This window comes from Symphalangus syndactylus, chromosome 4, assembly GCF_028878055.3.
Source record: "Symphalangus syndactylus isolate Jambi chromosome 4, NHGRI_mSymSyn1-v2.1_pri, whole genome shotgun sequence".
Taxonomy (NCBI): Eukaryota; Metazoa; Chordata; class Mammalia; order Primates; family Hylobatidae; genus Symphalangus; species Symphalangus syndactylus.
The window spans coordinates 46,599,544-46,620,592 of NC_072426.2; the positions used below are offsets into that span (position 1 = coordinate 46,599,544).

At 54.6% G+C, this 21,049-nt stretch overlaps 1 protein-coding gene across 4 annotated transcripts in view; it reads right to left on the reverse strand.

The window, feature by feature from the left end:
- The window catches only part of SPOCK2 (SPARC (osteonectin), cwcv and kazal like domains proteoglycan 2), a 29,807-nt gene that overhangs the window by 6,756 nt on the left and 2,002 nt on the right, over positions 1–21,049 (reverse strand). For 2 of the 4 annotated variants that reach the window (XM_055274619.2, XM_063637208.1), the window contains one exon: positions 6,986–20,911. In XM_055274619.2, the coding sequence (XP_055130594.1) occupies positions 20,867–20,911 (45 nt within the window). In that variant the 3' untranslated portion in view covers positions 6,986–20,866. The other 2 variants (XM_055274617.2, XM_055274618.2) reach the window with 2 other exon arrangements.

Below are 21,049 nucleotides of genomic sequence, written 5' to 3' on the forward strand. Positions count from 1 at the left end.
ACAACAGGCTCCAAGATAGGTACTGTTATTTCCTGATGCGGGTGAAGAAGCAGAACTCAGAAAGATTTGGTTACTTGCCGGGGGTCCCTGACTAGCGTATGGTGGGGCCTGGGCTGAAGCTTTGGGCCCTGACTGCCGATCCCCCACCAAGATGGGGAGAACCATCCAGTGAGGAACACCAGGGCTTCCCCAGCTCCGGCCGCACAGGTCAAGTGAGCCCTGGGGACCTCAATTTCCCGAGATGACTCTGGTTTGAAAGCTCTAGTTTCAGGTATATTCAGCTGAGAAATTTCATCACATCTCTAAGGCTGATGACAACGTATGTAATCACTTATTGGTGGCACAAAATTTAAGATGTGCCCAAAAGAAGAATCACCGAGAAGCAAATGCATCTTCAGCTCTAAGACCCTCACTTGTACAGCCCCTTCCCAAGCCCTCTGAGGGGCCCCAGAAAGTTTACATTTGTTGTTTTTCATACTCTTTCTTTCCTTCTTTTTTTTTTTTTTTTTTTTTTATAGGTTCTTGCTCTGTTGCTCAGGCTGGAGTGCACTGGCACAATCTCAGCTCGCTGTAGCCTTGACCTCCTAGGCTCAAGCGATCCTCCCACCTCAGCCTCTCAAGTGGCAGGGACCACAAATGCATGCCACCATGCCTGGCTTTTTTTTTTTTTTTTTTTTTTTTTTTTCATACAGATGAGGTCTCCCTGTATTGTTTGGGCTGGTCTCCAACTCCTGGGTCACATGATCCTCCCACCTTGGCCTCCCAAAGTGCTGGGATTTTTTTTTTAACTCTTTCTTAAAGAAGACCTTAAAAAGTATATAAGCTTCAGGACCCACAAAATCTGGATCGGCCTGGGAGCCTGCCAAGGAAGGGAGCTGAAAGTGTTGGCTTCCCTGGGCCTTAAGGGATGAAGCCCTGAGGGAGTGCAGGAAGTGGGCACGCTGGGAAAGTGCCGGGCCTGGGGATGTAGCCAAGAAAGAGCCACTCTGACTTCCCAAGAGAGCCTGGAACTTCGGGTAGAGCCCACACAGGTGAGGCAGGGGCCTGGGAGAGGGGCTGCACTCACTCTCCCTCCAGAAGCAGAAGCACCACTCAGCAGTAGAGACCCGGCCATCCTTGTAGGTGTCACAGGAGTTGAAGAAGGGACGGATGCAGACCTCGTACTTGTCCAGGTTGATGGCGGCCAGCTCTGTCTGGTCCAGGAAGAGGTCAGCACTGGTGTCCAGCTTGGAGAACATCCAGCCAATGGAGTCCTTGCAGCTGGCCCCCAGGCTCTTGTCCAGCCCTGGGAAAAGATCAGATTCAGGCACGCTTCATCTGGCTATTCAACCGTTTTTCCAGCCCTCCAGCCCTCTACCTCGCCATCAGCCCCAGCCCTCTCTTCTGGGTCTGGGCAGCTTGCAATCTAACCATGGGATTGAGAAACTTGAGAATGGCCAAAGGTCCTTCCTTCCACCTCCACACAGGACTATGCCTGAACCATTCAAAACCCTGTTCTAAAAGCCCTTCAGGGAAAAGAATTCCTGCTTTCCCTGGGCTACCCATGTCAGGGTTTAAGCTCCCTCCACCCATGTTAAGTTCTTCCTACTAGCTAACCGGTATCCCTCCTGCTCTGGTGGAAGCCGACTTCTTCGGGGTGAAGGTTCTTTTGGGGCCCAAATTGTAGGGCCCAGAGTCCGGCAGGAAGGAATAAGGGCGGGCTGGCCCAGCATACACCTGTGTCCTCGGCCCCTTCCCTATCTCCCTCCCTCCTCCAGGCAGAGCAGCAAGCTTCCTACCGCTGGCTGGGCTGGCTACACTGCTGGCTGAGCCATTCTGCTTGGAGTTCTCATGAAGGAGCTGGAACCAGTCCCGCAGCCGATCTCCCAGGTCAGCCAGGTCCTGACCGGTGCAAGTCTCTGCAGAACAGAGAGAAGGCATGGAGGGTGAATGTGCGGTGGAGCAGCAGGTCAATCTCAGGCTGGGATCCTGCCCTACAGGCCAGGAGGCTGGGCAGGGGTCAGGGAGGCAGCAGCAGAAGGGAAGGTGGAAATCAGGGGCTTCCTCTCGAGTCCTCTCCCATTTCCCACCACCCACTCCTTCCTGGCATGAAAAACACACAGCCCAGGTTCCTTGTGGCTGAGTCCCTCCCCTGCCCACCTTCCAGGCACCCAGGGGAGAAACGAGGGCTGAGCCCAAGCCTCCTGCTCTGTGTTAATCTGGGCCTCTGACCTCACAGCTCCCTCAAGCTTTCTGCATTTTTGCCACTTCCCTCTTGCTCTGCACACCTCTTCTACCACCCTAGAGCCCTGAAGGAGGTGCCAGGTGGCCCTTCAGCACCCCCAGCCTGGTGGCCCAGCACTCTCCTCACCTGGTTTGCCATCAGCGGTGGAGGTGGCAGCCTGCTCCGTGGGGCAGGGGCAGGGGCCCTCGCATCGCACTGCCAGCTGCTTGCTGCTCAGGCACGCCTGTTGCTCCAGCTTACACTGCACACGGGGAAAGGTGGAACAGGGGACTGAGGGCTTGCCCCAGGGGTCCCCACAGCTGGGGACACCCTCAAGCCTCCCATGGCAGCCACATCTGCCTCCCCCCATGGAGTGCCCATGAATAGCCTGAAGGGTCCTCTTGGTCCCTCTGCAGACTGAGGTGCACGGTGGAGAGAGCAGGGCCCGGGAAGCAGGGCCCAGAGCTGGTCCTAGCCACGCAGGCTCCCATGAACCTGCTCGGCCCTCTCTGAGGATTTGTCCCTCCCAGACACCTGTCTCCCCTCCCCTGCCTCTGTCGCCCCTCCCCTGTGTTAGCTGTCTGTTGCCCCCCTGGCTCTCATGGCCTGTTCCTTGGTCCCTCTGTAATCAGTCATCAGCCCTTCCCTCAATGATCTCCCCACAGTCACCCCAGTGGACTTTTCTCAGTTCTCCTGATAGGACACAGCACCGCCTATGGAGCATCTAACAATTCCTCGGCCTTCGCTAAGAACTGCTTCTGCCACAGCTGCCTGCGAAAGCCAGGTTCTGACCAGGGCCTTTTCTCCTGGTCATATCTCCTTCTTCTCATGGGGCGGCTGCTAATGGGAAGCGGGTCATCACAGCGCTCGACAACATTATCTCACTTGGGAGGCTTGGGTTTCTCCTGCTCAGCAGAGAACAGCAAGGCGCACAGAGGTCCAGTGACTTGCCCAAGGCCATGAGCCGGGATGAAAGCCAGACTTCCTGCCGACCTCCACCTCCCTAAAGGACAGCGTGACCCCTGGACTGGACCACACTGCAGCGTCCTGCCCAGACCTGGCCTTGGGTTGTGGGACACTAGCTCCTCTTCTTCTCCTCCTCCCCTCTGCCAGCTCTGCCAGCTCCCCTGCACCCCTCTCACCTCCTAAATGCAGCCTCTGCCCTGGCCTCTTGCTCATTCTCTCTCTCTCTCCTCCCTTTCTTCTCCCTGGATGACCTCATCCCCACAGCAATGTCAATCATCACCCACAGCGGGTGACTGAAATCTGCATCTCACTCCAAGAAGGCCCCTCAGCTCTGGCACCCACCCCAAGCCTCCTGTCAGTGCCCTCCCAAACCAAGCAATTCCCGACTCCTTGTTGCCAGTAAAAACATTCATTATCAGCACCTGCATTTCCATGTTACTTTTTTTTTTTTTTTTTTTTTTTTTTTTGAGACAAGGTCTCACTCTGTCACCCAGGCTGGAGTGCAGTGGTGCAATCATGGCTCACTACAGCCTTGAACTCCTGGCCTCCCCCTCAGCCTCTCAGATAGCTGGAATCACAGGCACACGCCACCGCACCCAGCTAATTTTTGTATTTTTTGTAGAGACAGGGTCTCACTATGTTCCCCAGGCTTGTCTCAAACTCCTGGATTCAAGCAATCCACCCATCTCAGCCTCTCAAAGTGCTGGGGTTGCAGGAGTGAGCCACCGTGACCAGCCTAAAATTTTTTAAATGCTTTCTCAAATATTGTCTCCTGAAATCCTCACAAAAATCCACATAAGGTGCAAATTCATTCTCCCAATCAGTTCCTTCTTCCATCGCCTTCTTATGGAGGATTATTTCCTGCTGCCCCAGAAGGCCCCTGCTCACTGGTGAACACTGGCGCCTCCCTGTGGAAATCCTCCTTTCGTCCCTCCCTAACAATTCGATGCCAGAGCTTCTTCTTCCACAGCCCTCCACACTTGGCTGCAGTCTTCTCTCAGTTCCTTTGACTTGCAGTTACCTGACCATAGTGTCTCTTCCAGGCCCCACTCCCCACCTGCACCTGTCCGAGGTCAGGGACAGACAGGGTCTGGCTCCAACTCTCAGATAGTCCCAGCCAGGGCTGCAGGTGGCCCCAGTACGGCTGGCTGCATTGAACGCACTGACCTTGCCATCTGGCCCCACCTCAGTCCTAGAAACCCCTCCGGAGGCCCCAGCTGGGTCATCCTTTCTGCTTCCTGTGGCCTCAGGTGACTCCACCCCCACCCTACCTGGGGCCTGGGCTCCTCACCACAGAGCTGTAAGTGTGGCCATCTGAGCCGCAGACAGAGGCAAGCTGGGCCATGTGGCAGGGCTTGCAGATGGAGTCTTTGTTTCCATGGAGTTTCACGGTCGGCTGCTTGATCCTACAGGAGAAGGTGGGGAGCACACCAGGGCGGAGGTGACAGTGAGGAAGGAGCAGGGGAAGGGAGGGCTGAGGAGACCTGCTCCAACAGGAAGGCAGCAGCAATCTCCAGCAGATCAGCCTCTTCCTGCCCCTGCCCACCCTCCCCACACTGCTGCCAGACCCTCCTCCAGCTCAGAAGGGTGGAACCAACTGAGCAGGGCATAAATTCCCCCAGCTTCCCTTCTTCCAGGAGTCACTGAGTCCCATGGGGCCTTCAGGTAGCAACTCCAGGTCTGACGGCCAGAGGTAAAAGGGAGTCACACTTCACTTAGGGGGTCAGACCAAATCTGAGGTTGCAAACGGATGACCTCTGGGCCATACTTGGCCACCAAGTGTTTTGTTTTTTTTTTTTTAATTGAGTTATTTATGCACTAACGTTTACCAAATGGGAGAGCTCACATAAATACCTGGATTCTTGGCCTTTCTTTGAAAAATGGAAGCATAGGAGTCCTGGACCTGCATTCCTACATAGCTGTAATAGACCAGGACCAAGAAGCAGCTGCCTGCTCTCCACCATGCCTGTGCCCCACAGAGCGGCCCGTGACCAAGCACTCTTCATGCATTACATTACCGGCCACGCCCCTGCAGCCTTCGAAGACTGCAACCCCATCCTTCATCTTCTGTGATTCAGGAAAGAAGGGAGGGAACTGGAACCTTTTCCAGGGTCTTGGAGCCAAGGCAGAGCCTTGTCCTTGGGCTGGAGCTAAGACTTCCTTTTTTTTTTTTTTTTTTTGAGACGGAGTCTCACTCTGTCACCCAGGCTGGAATGCGGTGGCGGTGTGATCTCGGCTCACTGCAACCTCTGCCTCCCAGGTTCAAGCAATTCTCCTGTCTCAGCCACATGAGTATCTGGGACTACAGGCACAAGCGACCATGCCCAGCTAATTTTGTATTTTTAGTAGAGATGGGGTTTCACCATATTGGTCAGGCTGGTCTCGAACTCCTAACCTTAGGTGATCCACCCACCTCGGCTTCCCAAAGTGATGGGATTACAGGCAGGAGCCACTGCACCCAGCTGGAGCTAAGGCTTCCTTAAATGTCCCTCACTCCTTTCTCCTCCTCAAATTATATGGTCTAACCTATTTGTCTTAGAGATACTACATCAAGGCCCCAAAAAGGAGATGTGACTTTCCCTGGATCCCACAGTGTTTGGTAATTGTTCTCATATGGTGTGGCTTTCTCCTCGCTCATCTCTTGAATGACTTACTTTAGGTGAAGGCAGCTGCCATGTTGTGAGGACACTCAAGCATCCCTATGGAGGGGTCCACATGACCAGGAACTGAGGCCTCCCACCAAGAGCATAAGAGTGAGCTTAGAAGTGGATCTTCCAGCCCGACAAGCTTTCAGATGAAACAGCCCTAGCCAGCACCTTGATTATAACCTCAAGACAGACCCAGAGCCAGAACCATCTAAGAGAACCACTTCTGGATTCCAACCCTCAGAAACGATGTGAGATAATACATATTTGCTGTTTTAAGCACTAAGTTTTAAATTTATTTAACAGCAGTAGATGGCTAATTCATAAGGAGAGGGTCAGTTGAGCCCTTGCTCTTTGAACACACCCCTTCCAGGGCTCCCACCTCCCCAAACCTCTCACCTGTGCTCCAGCTTCTTGCGACTGATGCACATGGCCCGCTGGTAGCCCTGGGCTATGCACACCTTGTGGCGGCTGCATTTCACCTTCTGGCAGGGGTCCTTGGTGGTATCCAGGGCTGCAGGGGCACAGAGACAGGACACAGGTCACCTGGGAGAACCCAGGAACCTCCAGCCCCACTTCTGAGCTGGGAGGCCTCTCCCTCCAGCAGCCCTTGATAACCAGAGCTCCTGAGCTCAGAAGTCCCATCCCCACCGGGGCCTGGCTGTTCAAGGAGCCCCCAAGCGGGCTCAGGGCTTGCCCTCTGGTCTCAAGTCTTCACACGTGTCAGTCACCTTCCCCCGCCGGGAGAGTCATGTTACCTTCATCTCCTTGCTGATTGTCCTCCCAGCTCTTGATATAGTCATCCTAGAGGACAGAGAGGGACAAGGGAGAAGGGAAAGGCTAAGATCCATATCCCAGAGGTTCAACTGCGGGGCCGAGGAGAGGCCTGGGCCAGCGATGTCATGTGCCAATGGCCGTCATCCTGGTGGCTGACCCCTGTCCATCCAGGCCCTGCCAGCTGCCTCCCCCACACCTCTATCCCTGTAAACCCATGTCCAGAATCCTTTCCAGCCTCTCCCGTGAGCTCCTGATTGCCCCCATGCCACACTGGATGCTGGCAGGGAAGGCAAGTCAGAGTGAGGGTGTGGAGGGACAGGAGAGGAAGGGGTGTGCTCTGCAGAGACCACACAGAGTGGGGCCCCGGGCAGTACTCACCTCCACTTCCTGGAGATCAGGGAACAGCAGCAGGCCATGGAAAACGGAGCAGGAGGAGAAAGGGAGAAAGATGGGGATATCAGTGTGAGGCCCTCTGGCATTCCTAGGGTCTCCCGCCTCATCATGTGGCCGAGCAATGGCCTTCGATGGCTGTGTTCCTCTGACCCCCAGGAACCCCAATAAGAGGCCAGTATTCTTATGTCTTCACCACAGAGCTTAAGACTGGCCTTAGGAGTAGCAGGGGCCCGTGGCTTTGAGAGGGTGGGGCACCTCCACTCCGTTCCCAGCCCAGCCCCAGCCCCACCACCAGGACAGATGTCCGAGGTGCCCACGCTGTGCGGGAACAGAGCTTCTCATGCCTGTGCCCTGGATGTCTCAGAAACTGCCTGAGAAACAGTGCACTGTCTGTCTCCTGCCAAGGCCCCTTCCTTGTCAGTCTGCTCTCCTGACCTCTGCCCACCATGTGAGTGAGGTGGGAGGAAGGCCCCCTCATCCAGTCTGCAAAGGGACACTTTTTGCTCAAGGTCTGACATCTCTGCAGAGCTCAGCTGGTGCACAGAGTGAGGGAGGAGGCCATGACTGTGATGAGGCTTCCCCAGTTATCACGATTCAGCTTCAAACCCTCAGAGGCAGAGGACCCAGAAAGGGTCCTATGAGATCACCTGGTCCAGCCCCCTCTTTGTGCAGGAGAAAGCCCAGAGACAGGAGATGACCTGACCCAGGTCCTCCCGTCACACAACCCAGGTCTCCCGACACCCAGCACAGACCACTTTTCTTGCTACAACACACTCTCTGAGGCCTAAGGCACAAGGGAGACCTTCTCACCCTGCTCCAGCTGCAGGAGCCTCTCAGGCCTGTGGACTGCAGAGTGGCCAGAGGCAGAGCGTCTCCCACCCGACCCAGCTCCCTGGCAAGAACACTCAACTTCTCTGGCTTCCTCCCTTTCCCCTATGGGGCAGAGACAGTTGCTAAAAAACACCAAACAGTCCCAGGGTACTCCTGGTGGAAACTCTGCCAGGCAGGCAAGGAGGGGGCTTCCCAGGCCTGCAGGCTGGCAGTGACAAGGACCAGCTGCCCGCTTCCTCTGCGTGGGGCTCCAGGAGGGGCTCTGGGCACTGGGGGGAGAGGGGCATGAGAAGCTACATGCAGCTGCCCCCTTCATCCTGAGTTCTGCCCTAGCCCAAAGGAGCAGAGATGTGCAGGGGTGAGCAGAGCTGTCAGGTCTGGGGGAAAAGGGCGTGGGGCCATGGCGCCAAAGGGCACCCACAAGCATGCAGCAGTGGGCACACAGAAGGGTGCCTAAAGGGCTTTGAAATCCCAAGGCCTTCAGGCTTCTGAAGCCTCCCCTGGAAGCTGGCAAGCATCAGAGCAGGCAGGGTGAGGCCTCCTGGACAAAGGCCAGAAGGGGCCAGACCCGAGCAAGCGGATGGCATCACCACCGGGAAAGACGCGGTGTGCACAGGCACAGACCCGAGTGCATGCTTCTGCGAGTGTGTGTGCATTTATGCAGACCCAGGTGCGCCCATGCACACTCACAGGTCTGTATTATGTAGCGTGTGTGTGCAGGCGTGTTTGTGTGTATGCACATCCTCATTTATGCACAGGTGGTCATATGCACACACGTGTGTAGTGACAGTAGGAAAACAAGGACACTAACAAGGACATTGTTCACCCAGTGCCAGATGGTTTTTACCCAGAAACGAGGTAACAAAACCCACTCTGTGAGCAGCCTCCAGTTTCACACTCGAGGCTTTCCCTCAGGCTGGCCTTCCTGCCTCTTCCGCCGTGAGAGAAGGAGGCAGCAGGAGACGGGAAGGAGGGGGAGGACAGGAGGACCGAAGACTGCTCCCGTGAGAACCCAGGGCGGCTCTCTCCCTCTCTCTCCTTCTTCCTCTTGCTTTCATGTGTCTCCCTGTGTGTTCCTGTGTCCCTCTCTCCTCTGTCTCTCTCATTGAGCCTCTTCCCCACCCCTCTGCTCAGCCCACACCTGGCCCACATGTACCTGTCCTAGCAGCCAAGAGTCCCACAGCCCCTGGGCCCAGGAGCAGACAGAGGAAGGCTGCAGGGGTGCTTCCTGGGAGCCTGTGGGGCACCTGGCCCAGCACTCACCCCATCCCTCAGGCTTGACCTGAGCACTCCTGAGCCCCCAGGCAAGCCTCTGGGGAGGCTGCAGGCACCACTTCCCTCGTTTGCTAAAACCAATGAAGCCTTCTCCAGGAGCTCCTCGGGGTGCAGGGGTCCTCTGCTGGGGGTCCACCCCACAGGAAATGGAGGGAGGCCAAGAGAGGTGCAGCTGCTGAGGCCACGATGACAAGGGTTGGGGCAAAAGTGGCAACTGGTCTCCATCAGCTGGGGTCTTCCCATCTGTACCCATCATCCCCTGGGGCAGGGGTGGGGACAAGGCTCTGCAGGTGACGGGAAATGGCTGGGTTCTGGGAGGGAGGTATGAGCCCTCAACCATACCTGCCCTCAACCAACAAGATCTGTGTGCCCATAACGCACCTGCCCCAGAGTGGGAGTAGGGAAGGCGCCTCCAGCCCTTGGGTGTCATCTGAGGCCCCTGGTACCGGCTCACTCCCACCCCCTGGCCCAACCCTGCTGCCTTAACCTCCAACCAGACTGTAAGTGGAATTTTTGGGACTCAGTACACAGTGGATTCTCAAAGGTCAAGACCAAGAATTTATGATTAGAAATTTGGGGGAAAGCGGGGATGGCGTGGCAGTTCTAAGAAAGGGGCTTTCCCCAGCTGCTCCGCCATCCCCCACTCCCCTCCTGACTCAGCTGGCAGGGAGGGAGCCCCTTCTGTGCAAAGCACTGCCCCAGGTTCCAGCCTCAGCTTTTTGCCTTTGCTGTGGCCAGGCTGGGCGGGCAGGATGGAGGGGCCCCGGTGGATCTGGATTCCAGGGCCCTCACTCCCCGGAGAGCAAAGGCAGCCAGCCAGAGAGGGACAAGGAGAGCAGGGCCCTGGGGTCCTGCAGATCCCCAGGCTTCCCCTGACCAGCGCACCTTAGGCAAGCACCCGACCTCGAGGGGCTCAGTGCGTATCTCCCAGGACTACTCAGAGATTAAAGCAAATGGCACCTGCGGGGTGCCTGGGGTCCAGGAAGCACTAAACAAATCAAAGCTGCTATGATGGAGAAGAGACCCCGGACTGCGAGTGGGGAAAATGGGGGACAGAGATGCCACATGAGGAACCCCAAAAAAGTGGAGAGGGAGAAGCCACCATGGGGACAGCAGAGACCAGAGAGGGTGTGAGGAGAGTCCCCTAGGGGGTCTTGTGGGGAGGAATGATGAGGAAGTCCTGTGGGCAGCTTGGGAATGGCCACTCTGAGGGTAAAACCCAGGGACACACTGAGGGGTCCCTGAGGCCAGGTGTGGGCTGGCGCTACCTTTAAGCTGAAAAAAAGGTGTTTGTTGGCAAGTGCGAATAATGCTTTTCAGGGCAGTGTTGGGTGTCTATTTATGGCACCCCAGTGGGCTCATTAGCAGTTGTGAGAAATAGTCTGATCAGGGCACCTGGGGCTTCTCAGGAAACAGAGGCCCAGTTCTACACCTGAGAGTGGTGGCAGGTGGCTTTGCTGCTGACCTCACCTGGAAAATGGGGATTTGGAAGAGCCCATGGCTTGTATTGCATGGTGCTTATATATGCTTATCTATCTACCTATCTATATGAGTAAAGCTTTTAATTAAAAAAAAAATGTTTTAATAGAGATGGGGTCTTGCCATGTTGCCCAGGCTGGTCTTGAACTCCTGGGCTCAGGCAATCCTCCTGCCTTAGACTGCTACAGTGCTGAGATTATAGGCGTGAACCACTGCACCCAGCCTGCATGGTGCTTTTAGAGTAAGTTCTCTCCAGGCATTTGGATGGGTCTGCCTTTTAACCTCACAGTCCTGTGAAGCAGTCAGAGCCAATAGGATCAACACCAGAAGAAAGGAGAAAACGAAGGCTCAGAGAGGCAGAGCAACTGGCCAGAGATGGCAAGACAAAAGAGGAGCTGAGCCAGGGCTCCCCATCGCCCGTTCCCACCCCACAAGTTACAGTCTCTCTCCTTAAGAGAGGACCAGCGTCTGCACCGAGGAGGAGGAGGCAGAGAGAGGACATAGAAGGGGCATTGGACCAGGAGTCTGCTTTCAGCCTGGCCCACGGCATGTCCTCAAAGAAGTCACTTCCTCACTGTTGAGGACCTCAGTAGTGACCGCACCTTCGAATCAGCCGAGGAGCTCTTTATTTTTATTAATTTATTGAGTCACCCAGGCAGGAGTGCAGTGGTGCAATCATAGCTCACTGTAGCCTTGAACTCCCAGGCTCAAGCGATCCTCCCACCTCAGCCTTCCAAGTACCTGGGACACATGTGCCACTGTGCCCGTCTAATTTTTGTTGTGGTGGTTTTTTCATAGAGATAGGGTCTTGATATGCTGCCCAGGCTGATCTCGAACTCCTAGGCTCAAGTGATCCTCCTGCCTCAGCCCCCCAAAGCACTGGGGTTACAGGCATAAGCCACCGTGCCCTTCCCTGAGGAGCTTTTTAAACCTTCCAGCACGCACATGCTACCCGAGACCCCTAAAATCCCATGGGTGGTACCCAGCTCGGGCCAGGCTTCTGCGCTGGCTGTAGGCAGGCAGCTTAGAGACCACTGGGCCAGCCATCAGGCCTCAGGTCCCTCCCGCTCTGTGCTTATGTCTAATATTTTGCTTATGTTCTTGGGTGTCTTCACCCCAAACACAGGGCCTCTGGGATGAAAAAGAATAGCCATTCTTCCTCCCTCCGAGGGTGCCTCACACAAAGGGATACAAGGTGTGCTGAGGAGCAGGCCGGCCCTGGGAGAACCCAGGCTCCTGCTTCCAATTCCAGGCCCGTTCCTGGAGCACACTCACTGTGCCACCCTCGCCAACCCAAAGACTGTCCTGCCCCTTCCCCTCCCAAATCCCTCTCGCTTGCCCTCCCTGCCCTACACCCACTGGCCCAGACCATCCCAACCCGAAAAACTGCAGCGCCTCCTGAGGGTCTCCCTCCTCCCACTATCTTCCACATGGCTGCGGCCACCCAGATCCTTCCACAATGCAATTCTGACCCAGTCTCTCTCTCTTTGAAACTGAATATACAGTTTGATCTCATTTTGGGGAAAAAGAAAGTGAGTAGGTGAAAAGGATTTATACCAAAATGGTAACAGTCATTTCCTCTGCTGGGTAGGAATACAGAGAATTCCGACATCTTTCTGCTTTTCTCTAACTTTCCCCAAAATTTCTGCAATGAACATATATTACTTTGTAATAAAGGGAAAAAACATAATCATAATCATAATAAATATAAATAATAAGCCGGGCGCGGTGGCTCACACCTGTAATCCCAGCACTTTGGGAGGCCAAGGTGGGCGGATAACGAGGTCAGGAGATCAAGCATCCTGGCTAACACGGTAAAACCCCGTCTCTACTAAAAATACAAAAATAGCCGGGGGTGGTGGTGGGCGCCTGTAGTCCCAGCTACTCGGGAGGCTGAGGCAGGAGAATGGCGTGAACCCGGTAGGCAGAGCTTGTAGTGAGCCAAGGTCGCACCACTGCACTCCAGCCTGGGTGACAGAGTGAGACTCCGTCTCAAAAAAATAAATAAATAAATAATAAAAATAAAATAAATTTTAAAAATAATAAAAAATACAATAAGTATTATATTTTGAAAGCCTTTCACAGGTTCCCAGTCACCTACAGAAGAAATTCCATCTTCTCTTGATCTCTCCCTGGCTACCCCAGCCCCAGGTCCTTCCTGTAAGTTTCCAGCATGGCCAAACCTCGGCACAGCCTTCTCCATCCAGAATGCAAGTTCGCATCAGCCCCAGAATTTCTACTCATCTCCCAAAACCCAGCTCAGCCGTCATCTTCCCAAGCCCCACTCCTTATCCTTCAGGCCAGCTGTGCCTCATAGACGTCTACCATTGCTCCAGTGACACCAGGCAATGTCGCCTCTGCCTCACTGCACCCTAGTTAGATAGCCAGTTCCTTGAGAGCAGAGACCATGTAAATTCCTTCTCTCTATGCCCAACATCTAGTACCTAGTAATACACACTCCTAACAATAGCTGACATCTTTATAGCAATTACCATGTGGCAAGCATTATGCTAAACACTTTAGATTCATTGGCTTGTTTCCTCTTCACAACAGCTCTAAGAAACATTACTATTATTATCCCCATGTCTCAGATGATAAAATTGAGGCTCAGAGAGGTTAAGTGACTTAGGCAAGGTCACACAGCAATTGCACAGGAGAAGAGTGCTGCACCCAGAACTGTGATTCCAGAATCCGTGCCCCTAACCAGCACTCCATAAATGTTAGCTGATGAAAAAAGTCCTAGGCGGGGGTGGGTCCCAGGAGGCCCAATCCCAGCCCACAGGTGGTTTCTCCTACCACACCAACTCTACTTCAAGTCCTAGGGGGAGTTTTGCAGCCAGGAGAGGAGGGTCTAGTGGTGGAAGGGGAAGACACCTGGGGGCCCCCGTTCTCCAGGCATTTTTCAGAAACCCCTTCACACGACCCCTGGTTCGGCTGGTTTGGAGCTAACCCATCTTCAGCTTTGATCTCTGCAGCTCAGCTCAGTTGCCATGGAGATGGTGCCCACTGAGCCAAGCTGGGGGAGACAGCAGTGAGTGCGCAGGCCTAGTCGGGCTTAGGGGGCACATGCTGGGTGTTTCCAAGTGCTGTTTACTTCCTGTCATTTTAATTAGCACCCAAATCACCCGCTCACTTCACAGCTTGAATTAACCCAATCTCTCCCAGCTTCTCCATCTGGTGTGAAGCTTGGGACCCAGCAGCGAATCAGCAAAGAAGAGCAGCCCTCCAGACCCTGGCTTATGGGGTCAAGATCCACCTGCTTCTTTGCAGCACAGTTTGACAGGGAGACCTCACCCCCTACACCCCTCACCACCAAGGACTCGGGGGCCTGGGCTGCTGCTTGGCCTTGCCACTGACTGCCAGTAAGTGAGTCGCTTCCCTTGCTGGACTGGCTTCCTTGGCTGTAAAATAAGGATGACCCCCTTGCCTTCCCCCCTGAGATGCAGAAGAACCCAGGCAATCATGTCTGCAAGGGCACTTTGTGAACTGAAGCTCCGTACTTTCAAAAGACACAAGACAGGACGCCTGAACCCCGGGTTCTCTGGCACACACCCGGGGAGCCTAGGGGCAGGGCTGGGCAGAGGCTCTGTAGGATCTCAGTGAACAAGGGGCCTCAATATGGACGTCTGACATTGTCTCCACTTGAGGACACACAGCCAGAGGCACAGCGACAGGACAGAAAGAAGACAGTCATCATAAGACTGAATATACCACAACTTCCCTAACCCTGTTACAGCATTTCTTCATTTTTTAATAGATCAAGAATCTCTAAAAATGGAAGTGGGCCAGGCCTGGCTCAGCTTCTGAGAGGCCCTGTACCTGCCATTATTTTGGCCTCATTCCTCAGGCAACGGAGCCTGTGATGGAGGCCAGTCCACCGAAGAAGGCCCAGGACTGGAAAGAAGCTTGCCTCTGTGGCTTCCTCCTGCCCTCCCTGGAAATAGCCACAGGGCACAGAGAGAGGGACCCAGAAAAAAGCAAGGTGGGGCCCAGTGGGGACACCTGGGATCCTCCTCCGCTGAGGATTAACACCCCATCACCCACCTGGGAGAGGGCACCTGGAGAGGCAGTGTCCCTGCGAGGGGGTGGGGGTGGCTGGGAAGAGGGTTTGGGGGGCAGAGGGTCCAGTCATTAAAGACTTGTGCCTCTCTTGGAGAGGGCGGCAGAGGCTGTGTTAGGCCTGGATAAACAGAAGGAGACAGGCATCTAGAAGACTCTGGCCTCCCACCTCCTCTGCCCTCAGAGGAATTTCCTTGGAGGGCAAAAATGTGCTTATCATCACTCTCTGCATGCCAGGAGCCGGGCTGGGCCTGGGCTCAGGTATGCCTGCGCCAACACCCACCTGATGCCCGGGGCCTGACCTCCCTGCTGGTCCAGTGGCATCTTGGTGGTTGCCCTAGTCCTTGGTCCCTGCTCCAGGCGGTGGCCCCAATAGTCCATAAAGGGCAGAGAACAGTGAGAGGTATGAGGGGCCGGGGCTGTGTTCTGAGCTGCCTCAGGACCCTGGCTTCCCTTCTGGAACATGGGGGTGGGGGTCAGAATTCAAGCCCAGGGAGGTCTGAGGGAGACCCCAGGGCTGGAGCTGAGCCACAGGCTGTGGTGCAGGGTAAGAGCCCTGGGCCACAAGAGGAGTGGGGTTGTGGGTGCCTGCCCTTTCTCTGGCCCTGTTTCTTCACCTGTGAAATGTGGGGCTCAGTGCTTCTGAGTCTCCAGGATTCTGCTCCCCCAGTTCTTCCAAACTGAGAACTTGGAGATGAGCAGAATAGGAGCCCGAACGATTTCAGACCCTTCACGTCCTCTGCCCTGTGCCAGGGGACAAGGGGTCAGGGAAGGAGCGAGCTGTTTGCATCCAGGCAGAGGTAAGACACTAGCCGGGCCTGGCTTGTCCTTCTATACAGGGCAGGCTTGACTGACTGGCAGGTGTTGGGGAAGAGAGCAGGAGGGGGCTGGACGTTCCACCCTACAGAATCTGTTCTCTACCCGAGGGAGCCCTGTCCCACCATCCACATGTCCGATAGGTGGCTGGCCCACTCTGTGGGCATAATAAGGTGTGGGAGTGGGGAAGAGGCTCAGAGCACCCTCTCCACAGGATAAAGTAGGAGACTGGCTGGAGCCAGAGACAGGCACGGAGGGCTGAAGGACAGGGAGACCCGGGGACAGTCGTCCTTCATTTTATCATTCACTCCTTTATCCCACAAATGAATCATTGAAATTCAGGGAGCTGGGCTTGTTGCTGTGTTTGTACCAACCTTTTGGGGTTCCGGAAGAGGAAGAGATCTCCCCAAATCACCAGCACAGTCAGACCAGCACCCCAGCCCCTCTTTACTTGAACCCACAGCACTGCTACTTGGAGAGGAGAGGGAGGGGTGCAGAGAACGGGCTGGATGAGATCCTGTCTGGCTCTAACATGCCACAGTGCGCAGGTTTACATTGAGCACCTACTGTGTGCCAAACACCCCATGCAATGCTCTGGGGATGGGGTGGTAAGGTACACAAGGCCGACTGTTCCCAGATCCTCTCTTCAGGGGATCACGACGGGAGGAATGTGACAAACACACATTACAAATACCAGCAGAAGGACTCAAGATACAGCCCGCAGTGTAAGTGATGCTATGAGGCAGCATTCAACCTGTGCCGAATGAGTTATGGCCAATAAATGCTGCAGGAACCCCAAGGAAGGAGCCACACCTGCAACTGGATGCTGGCCAAGCCCTTGGGCGGTCAGAGGCTGGCACACTTCAAGAGCCACAGCTGGGCCAGGTCTGCATACTGAGGCTGGGCACAGTGGTATCTAAACTGTGTATCCAGGCATAGGCCTGAGCATACATTTTTCCCATCCACAAATCTTAGAAGACCCACATTGCTCCTGCAAGGAGACAAGCAGAGAAGGGTTGTGGACTGCATGTTTGTGTCCCCCCAAACCCATATGCTGAAATCCTGATCTCCAATGGGAGTCGATTAGGAGGCGGGGCCTTGGGGGAGGGATTCAGTTTAGATAAGCCATCAGGGTAGGGCCCTCATGATGAGACTGGGGTCTGTGTAAGAGGCTAGAGGCTGGCATGGTGGCTCATGTCTTAATCCTAACACTTTGGGAGGCAGAGGGGGGTGGATCGCTTGAGTCCAAGAGGTGGAGGTTGCAGTGAGCCAGGATTGCATCACTGCACTCCAACCTGGGTGACAGAGTGAGACCTTGTCTCAAAAAAAAAAAAAAAAAAAAAGAAGAGGCTACATAAAGCTCATGCTCTCTCTCTCAGCCATGTGAGGCTATAATGAGAAAAGTGTAAGCCAGGAAGAGGGCCCTCATCAAACATCAAGTCTGCCAGCAGCCTGATCTTAGACTTCCTGGCCTCCAGAACTGTGAGGATAAAATAAATCTCTGCTGTTTAAGCCACCCCATCTCTAGTATCTTGTTACAGCAGCCCACACTAGGAGAGATGATACGTGTGTCCTCAGCCTGGTGCTTGCCCCACAATGCCATTAGGCCCCATTTCTCAGGTTTCTTGGTCTCCAGCTAATATACACCCTCCCCTAATCTGGTCACAGGTACTTTCTCTGGAGAAAAAAGAGAACCTCTTCCTTAAACCCAAAAACCTGCTGCCCAGCCTGTGGCAGTGGTGTGGTAGGATAAGCAGGGTATACCTGTGGGTGGCCAGGCCATTGCCAGGCTCTTCCTGGAGTCACAGCATACTAAAGCCTCTGCAGATGATTTGGTTTCACCTCCCCACTAAACCACCAGGAAAATCAAGGCCCAGAAAGGTGAAGTGGCTGCCCCAAGGTCACACAGCTAGTTCTGTCCCCTGACTGGGAAGATGAGCAGAGCGCTCTCTCTGGCCCTTGGGGCTTAGGGTGAGACAGAGCTCTTCTGTGCTCCAGGTAGCCTTCTGACCTCTTTGAGAAAGGGAGGGAAAGGTGCTGGCTTCCCATCCTCTCAGGCTGCTGCAAGACTGGAGTAGCATACGACAGCCTCTCCAGGCAAAGAGGGCTCTTCTCTCCCTCTCTTCCCAGGCTTGGAGTCTCGCTGGGTGTTCAAGAGCCCATCACTCTGCTGACACTGTTCCAGCTCCAGTTAGAAGCTGGGGTGGAGGGGAGGTCAGGGAAAGGCCCACCCTCCCATTCTCAAACCCCAATTGTTGTTGTTGTTGTTATATGTTTTGTTTTGTTTTTAGTCACTTTATCTGGCAGAGGACCCAAACCCCAATTATGAAATCCATCCTGACCCACTTTTGGGTTCTTCTCACACACCCACACTTACCCACAGACATTGGCGCAGCACATCCCCACACTCCCGCTGGTTTAGGTGTGTGGGGTGGGGAGCAGGGAGGGGTGGTCAGGAGGGAGCCCCTTTATGGCTACTTGCTACTTGCCTTCTTGGTGTTCCTAAACACATGATATTGTTAGCCAGCAGGTAATAATATCCCTGGACCAGACCCCAGGATTATGATGAAGTCCCTGGCATACAGGAAGGGCTCAGATCTGCAGTGAATGAGTGACAGTGAACGTACAGTAACGTCTTTCTCACAGGTACAGGCATGGTGTGGGCCAGCCCCAGAAATGAGGACCCATCTGGTGGTTTTTCCGTGGGGGAGGAGCGTAGTACCTGCCCTGGAAGCCCTCCAGCCCCCTGATAAGGTGCCTTCACACATATGCGTCCCTTTCAGTTTCCTAGTCTGAAACCAAAGCTCAGAGGGGTTATGTGATGTGCCTGGCATCCTGGGGCCAGTCAGCGGCAGAGCCCGAACTGGCACCCAGGCCAGAGCTGTCCCAGCACACTGCACCCCGGCCCCTCCTGGGTGGAGAGCTGCCTCTGGAGTGTTGCTATGCCTGGGTGGGGAGTAGGCTATAGGCAGGCTACTGGAGACACTGGGGGCTTTGGCCCACCTTCCTAGGAGGTGACACGCCTACTCAGGGCATCCTTGAAGACTCAGAGGACACAAGCCAGAGTAGACTTTGCTCTTCAGGGTAGACCCTTCCTTCTCACTTTTGCTAAGGGTGAGGCCTAGAATTCCCTGAAAAGCAAAATTACGTAAGATGAGTTGGATTCAAATCTCAGCTCTGCTACTTACTAGCTATTTGACCTTTGGGTAAGTTACTTCTCTGTGCCTCAGTTTCTACAACCATAAAATGGTAGGCTGTAAAGTAACAACAACTATCTCCCAGGTCCTTGAGAGGTACAAGAGACCACTCAAATTAAAGTGCTTTAATTTGATTTAATTTAATTTAATGGCAGATGTGAGTGCTCACTGCACCAGGGATTCAACTTATATGAACTGTGCGCCTCCTGGGTGCCAAGCACTGTGCAAGACACTCATAAATATAACGAAAACTTCATAGAAGTGGAGTACAAAGTAGAGAAGAGCCAAGAAGAAAGAGAACAGTTCTTCGTAGCCAAGCTCTGTGGAGCCTGCCCTGAAGAATGCTGTGTAATGGACCTGTCTCCTCCAAGTGTCCATCCCTCTAGGCCCTAGAGGCTTTGTTCCAAAGACCTGCATTAAATTCCACCCAGTTGTGCAGGGAGTGAATTGGGAGGTAGGAGCATCGGGGAGCAGGACTTGGAAAAGCCCAGGACTGCCCAGGGCAGGGCACAGCTAGATCTGTGGGCCAGGGAGCCAGGCAGAGTCCACAACCTCCCCCCTCTTCTGCCAGAATCCCCTCCTCCCTGGCAGCCGGGCACCCAGCATTAGAAGAGATCTACCCAGGCACAGGCTGTAAGAGCCCTGAGCCCACTGGAGGGGAGGATTACTCAACTGGTAAATCCTGCCTTCCCTATAATCCTGGTGCTCAGAGAAAGATGCTAAGCTGCGCTCCCTCTCAACCAGCTCTGGCCAATTCCAAAGTGGAGCAACTCCCCAAGTTTTCTTGCTCTTCTTCACTCTCCTGACCCTTTCAACATGATTCCCTCAAGTTCCCCCTTCAGTTCTGTCCACACCACTTAATGAGGCATTTCCCTCCCAATCCTGTTCCCCAAGAGTATCCCACTCCTCCTGCTTGCCTCCACCCTACTAGGGCAAATGGGAGGCCCTGTACCATCTTGGGGTTGTGAACAAGGTCCCAGTTCAACCTTGCAACCCCTTAAAGGATTCAAACGAAATTCCCATCTCTCCTTTGAGGAACCAAGGAGCATATTTTCCAAAGAGCTGGCCTAATGGAAATATAAAACCCATTGCTACTGGGCCCAGTTAGAGTGCCTTCAGCCCTTAGGCAGGAAATAGGGCTTCTTCTGGCAGAAGAGGGATATGTTGGTAGTGCTGGTGGGGACCCTGTGTACTGTCTGGGCACTGCACAACTTCAGGGGGCGCCATTTCTATTGTGGCACCCCTAGAGTTATGCAATGCAGTGGCTCTGAGCTATCAGCCTCCTTCCTGCATTTCTGCAGAGGCTGTCAACAGATCCCCAGGGCCAGGCCCTCTTGCCCAGCCTTCTTTGTCCTACTTCTCTCCCTGACCCTGTCCTCCTGCAGCCAGGACTACCTTAAATGGGGTTTTAGAGGACATTTGCCCTACAAAAGCCTGAGGCTACCAAAATCAACACAGGCCTAAAGCTTTCCCATGAATCTTATATGTGCAAGTCCTGAAGACTTTCAAATCTAGTGCCTTTCTTCTGATGAGCATGAGAGGAAGGGGGAAGTGGTTGGCACCAATACAGGGAGACAGGTGGGCAGCCCAGTGCCATGGGGTCAAGCAGTAAGTCATTTATTCTCACCCACCGAGCTGGCTATTGGAAGCAGGTGGAAGAAGGGAGGTGGGGAGGAATCTTTTATTTTAAACCTTTCCTGTTCTGATTAAGCATTTCTTTTCCCTCTGACCTTCACTGGTCCCATTTTGGCAGATCAAACAGCCAGCGAGTCGGAGGGAGGCCTAGGCCAGTGACACATGGATTCCGGATGGGCCGGCCCGCTGCCGCCCCCTCGCTGCTGTGGCCGGGCTGCTGCCCAGGAGGCGGCAGGAGACTGCGGCTCATCTGCGCCGGGCCTGCAGGTGCCTCGGGAAGGCCTCGCGGGGCTCCAGGCTCCTGCGGCTGGACAGGTCGCGTATGGGGCGAAGGCGGAGATCAGCAGCCCATCGGGGGCCCGGCCACTCAGCCTGGAGACCTGGCTGCCCGTGGTTCCTGCTGTCCTCTGTGAATTACAACCTGCCAGTTTGACTTTGGGGAGAAACAGTCACTTGTCTGACGGTAACAAAAAGATCCAAATCTCTGCCTCTTCCCATCACTTGGCTGGATAGCCTATGAAGCATGTGTGTTTTAAACAAATTTCCAAGGAACTTGTGGATGCACGCAGTTTAAGAGAAAACGGGAGAGGTCATGGTGTGGCCTGCGTTGTACTGGGTGGGTCGGACGAGGGAATCTGGGGAAGGAGGAGTAAGGACCGGGGGCCTAGAAGAGGTTTTCTGGGGTCAGGGCGGCGGTGAGCACCAGGTCGCCAGGAGCAGCCGGCGTCGCCTCTGGCGCATCCGGGCCCATCCCCCACAGCACCCCCAACGAT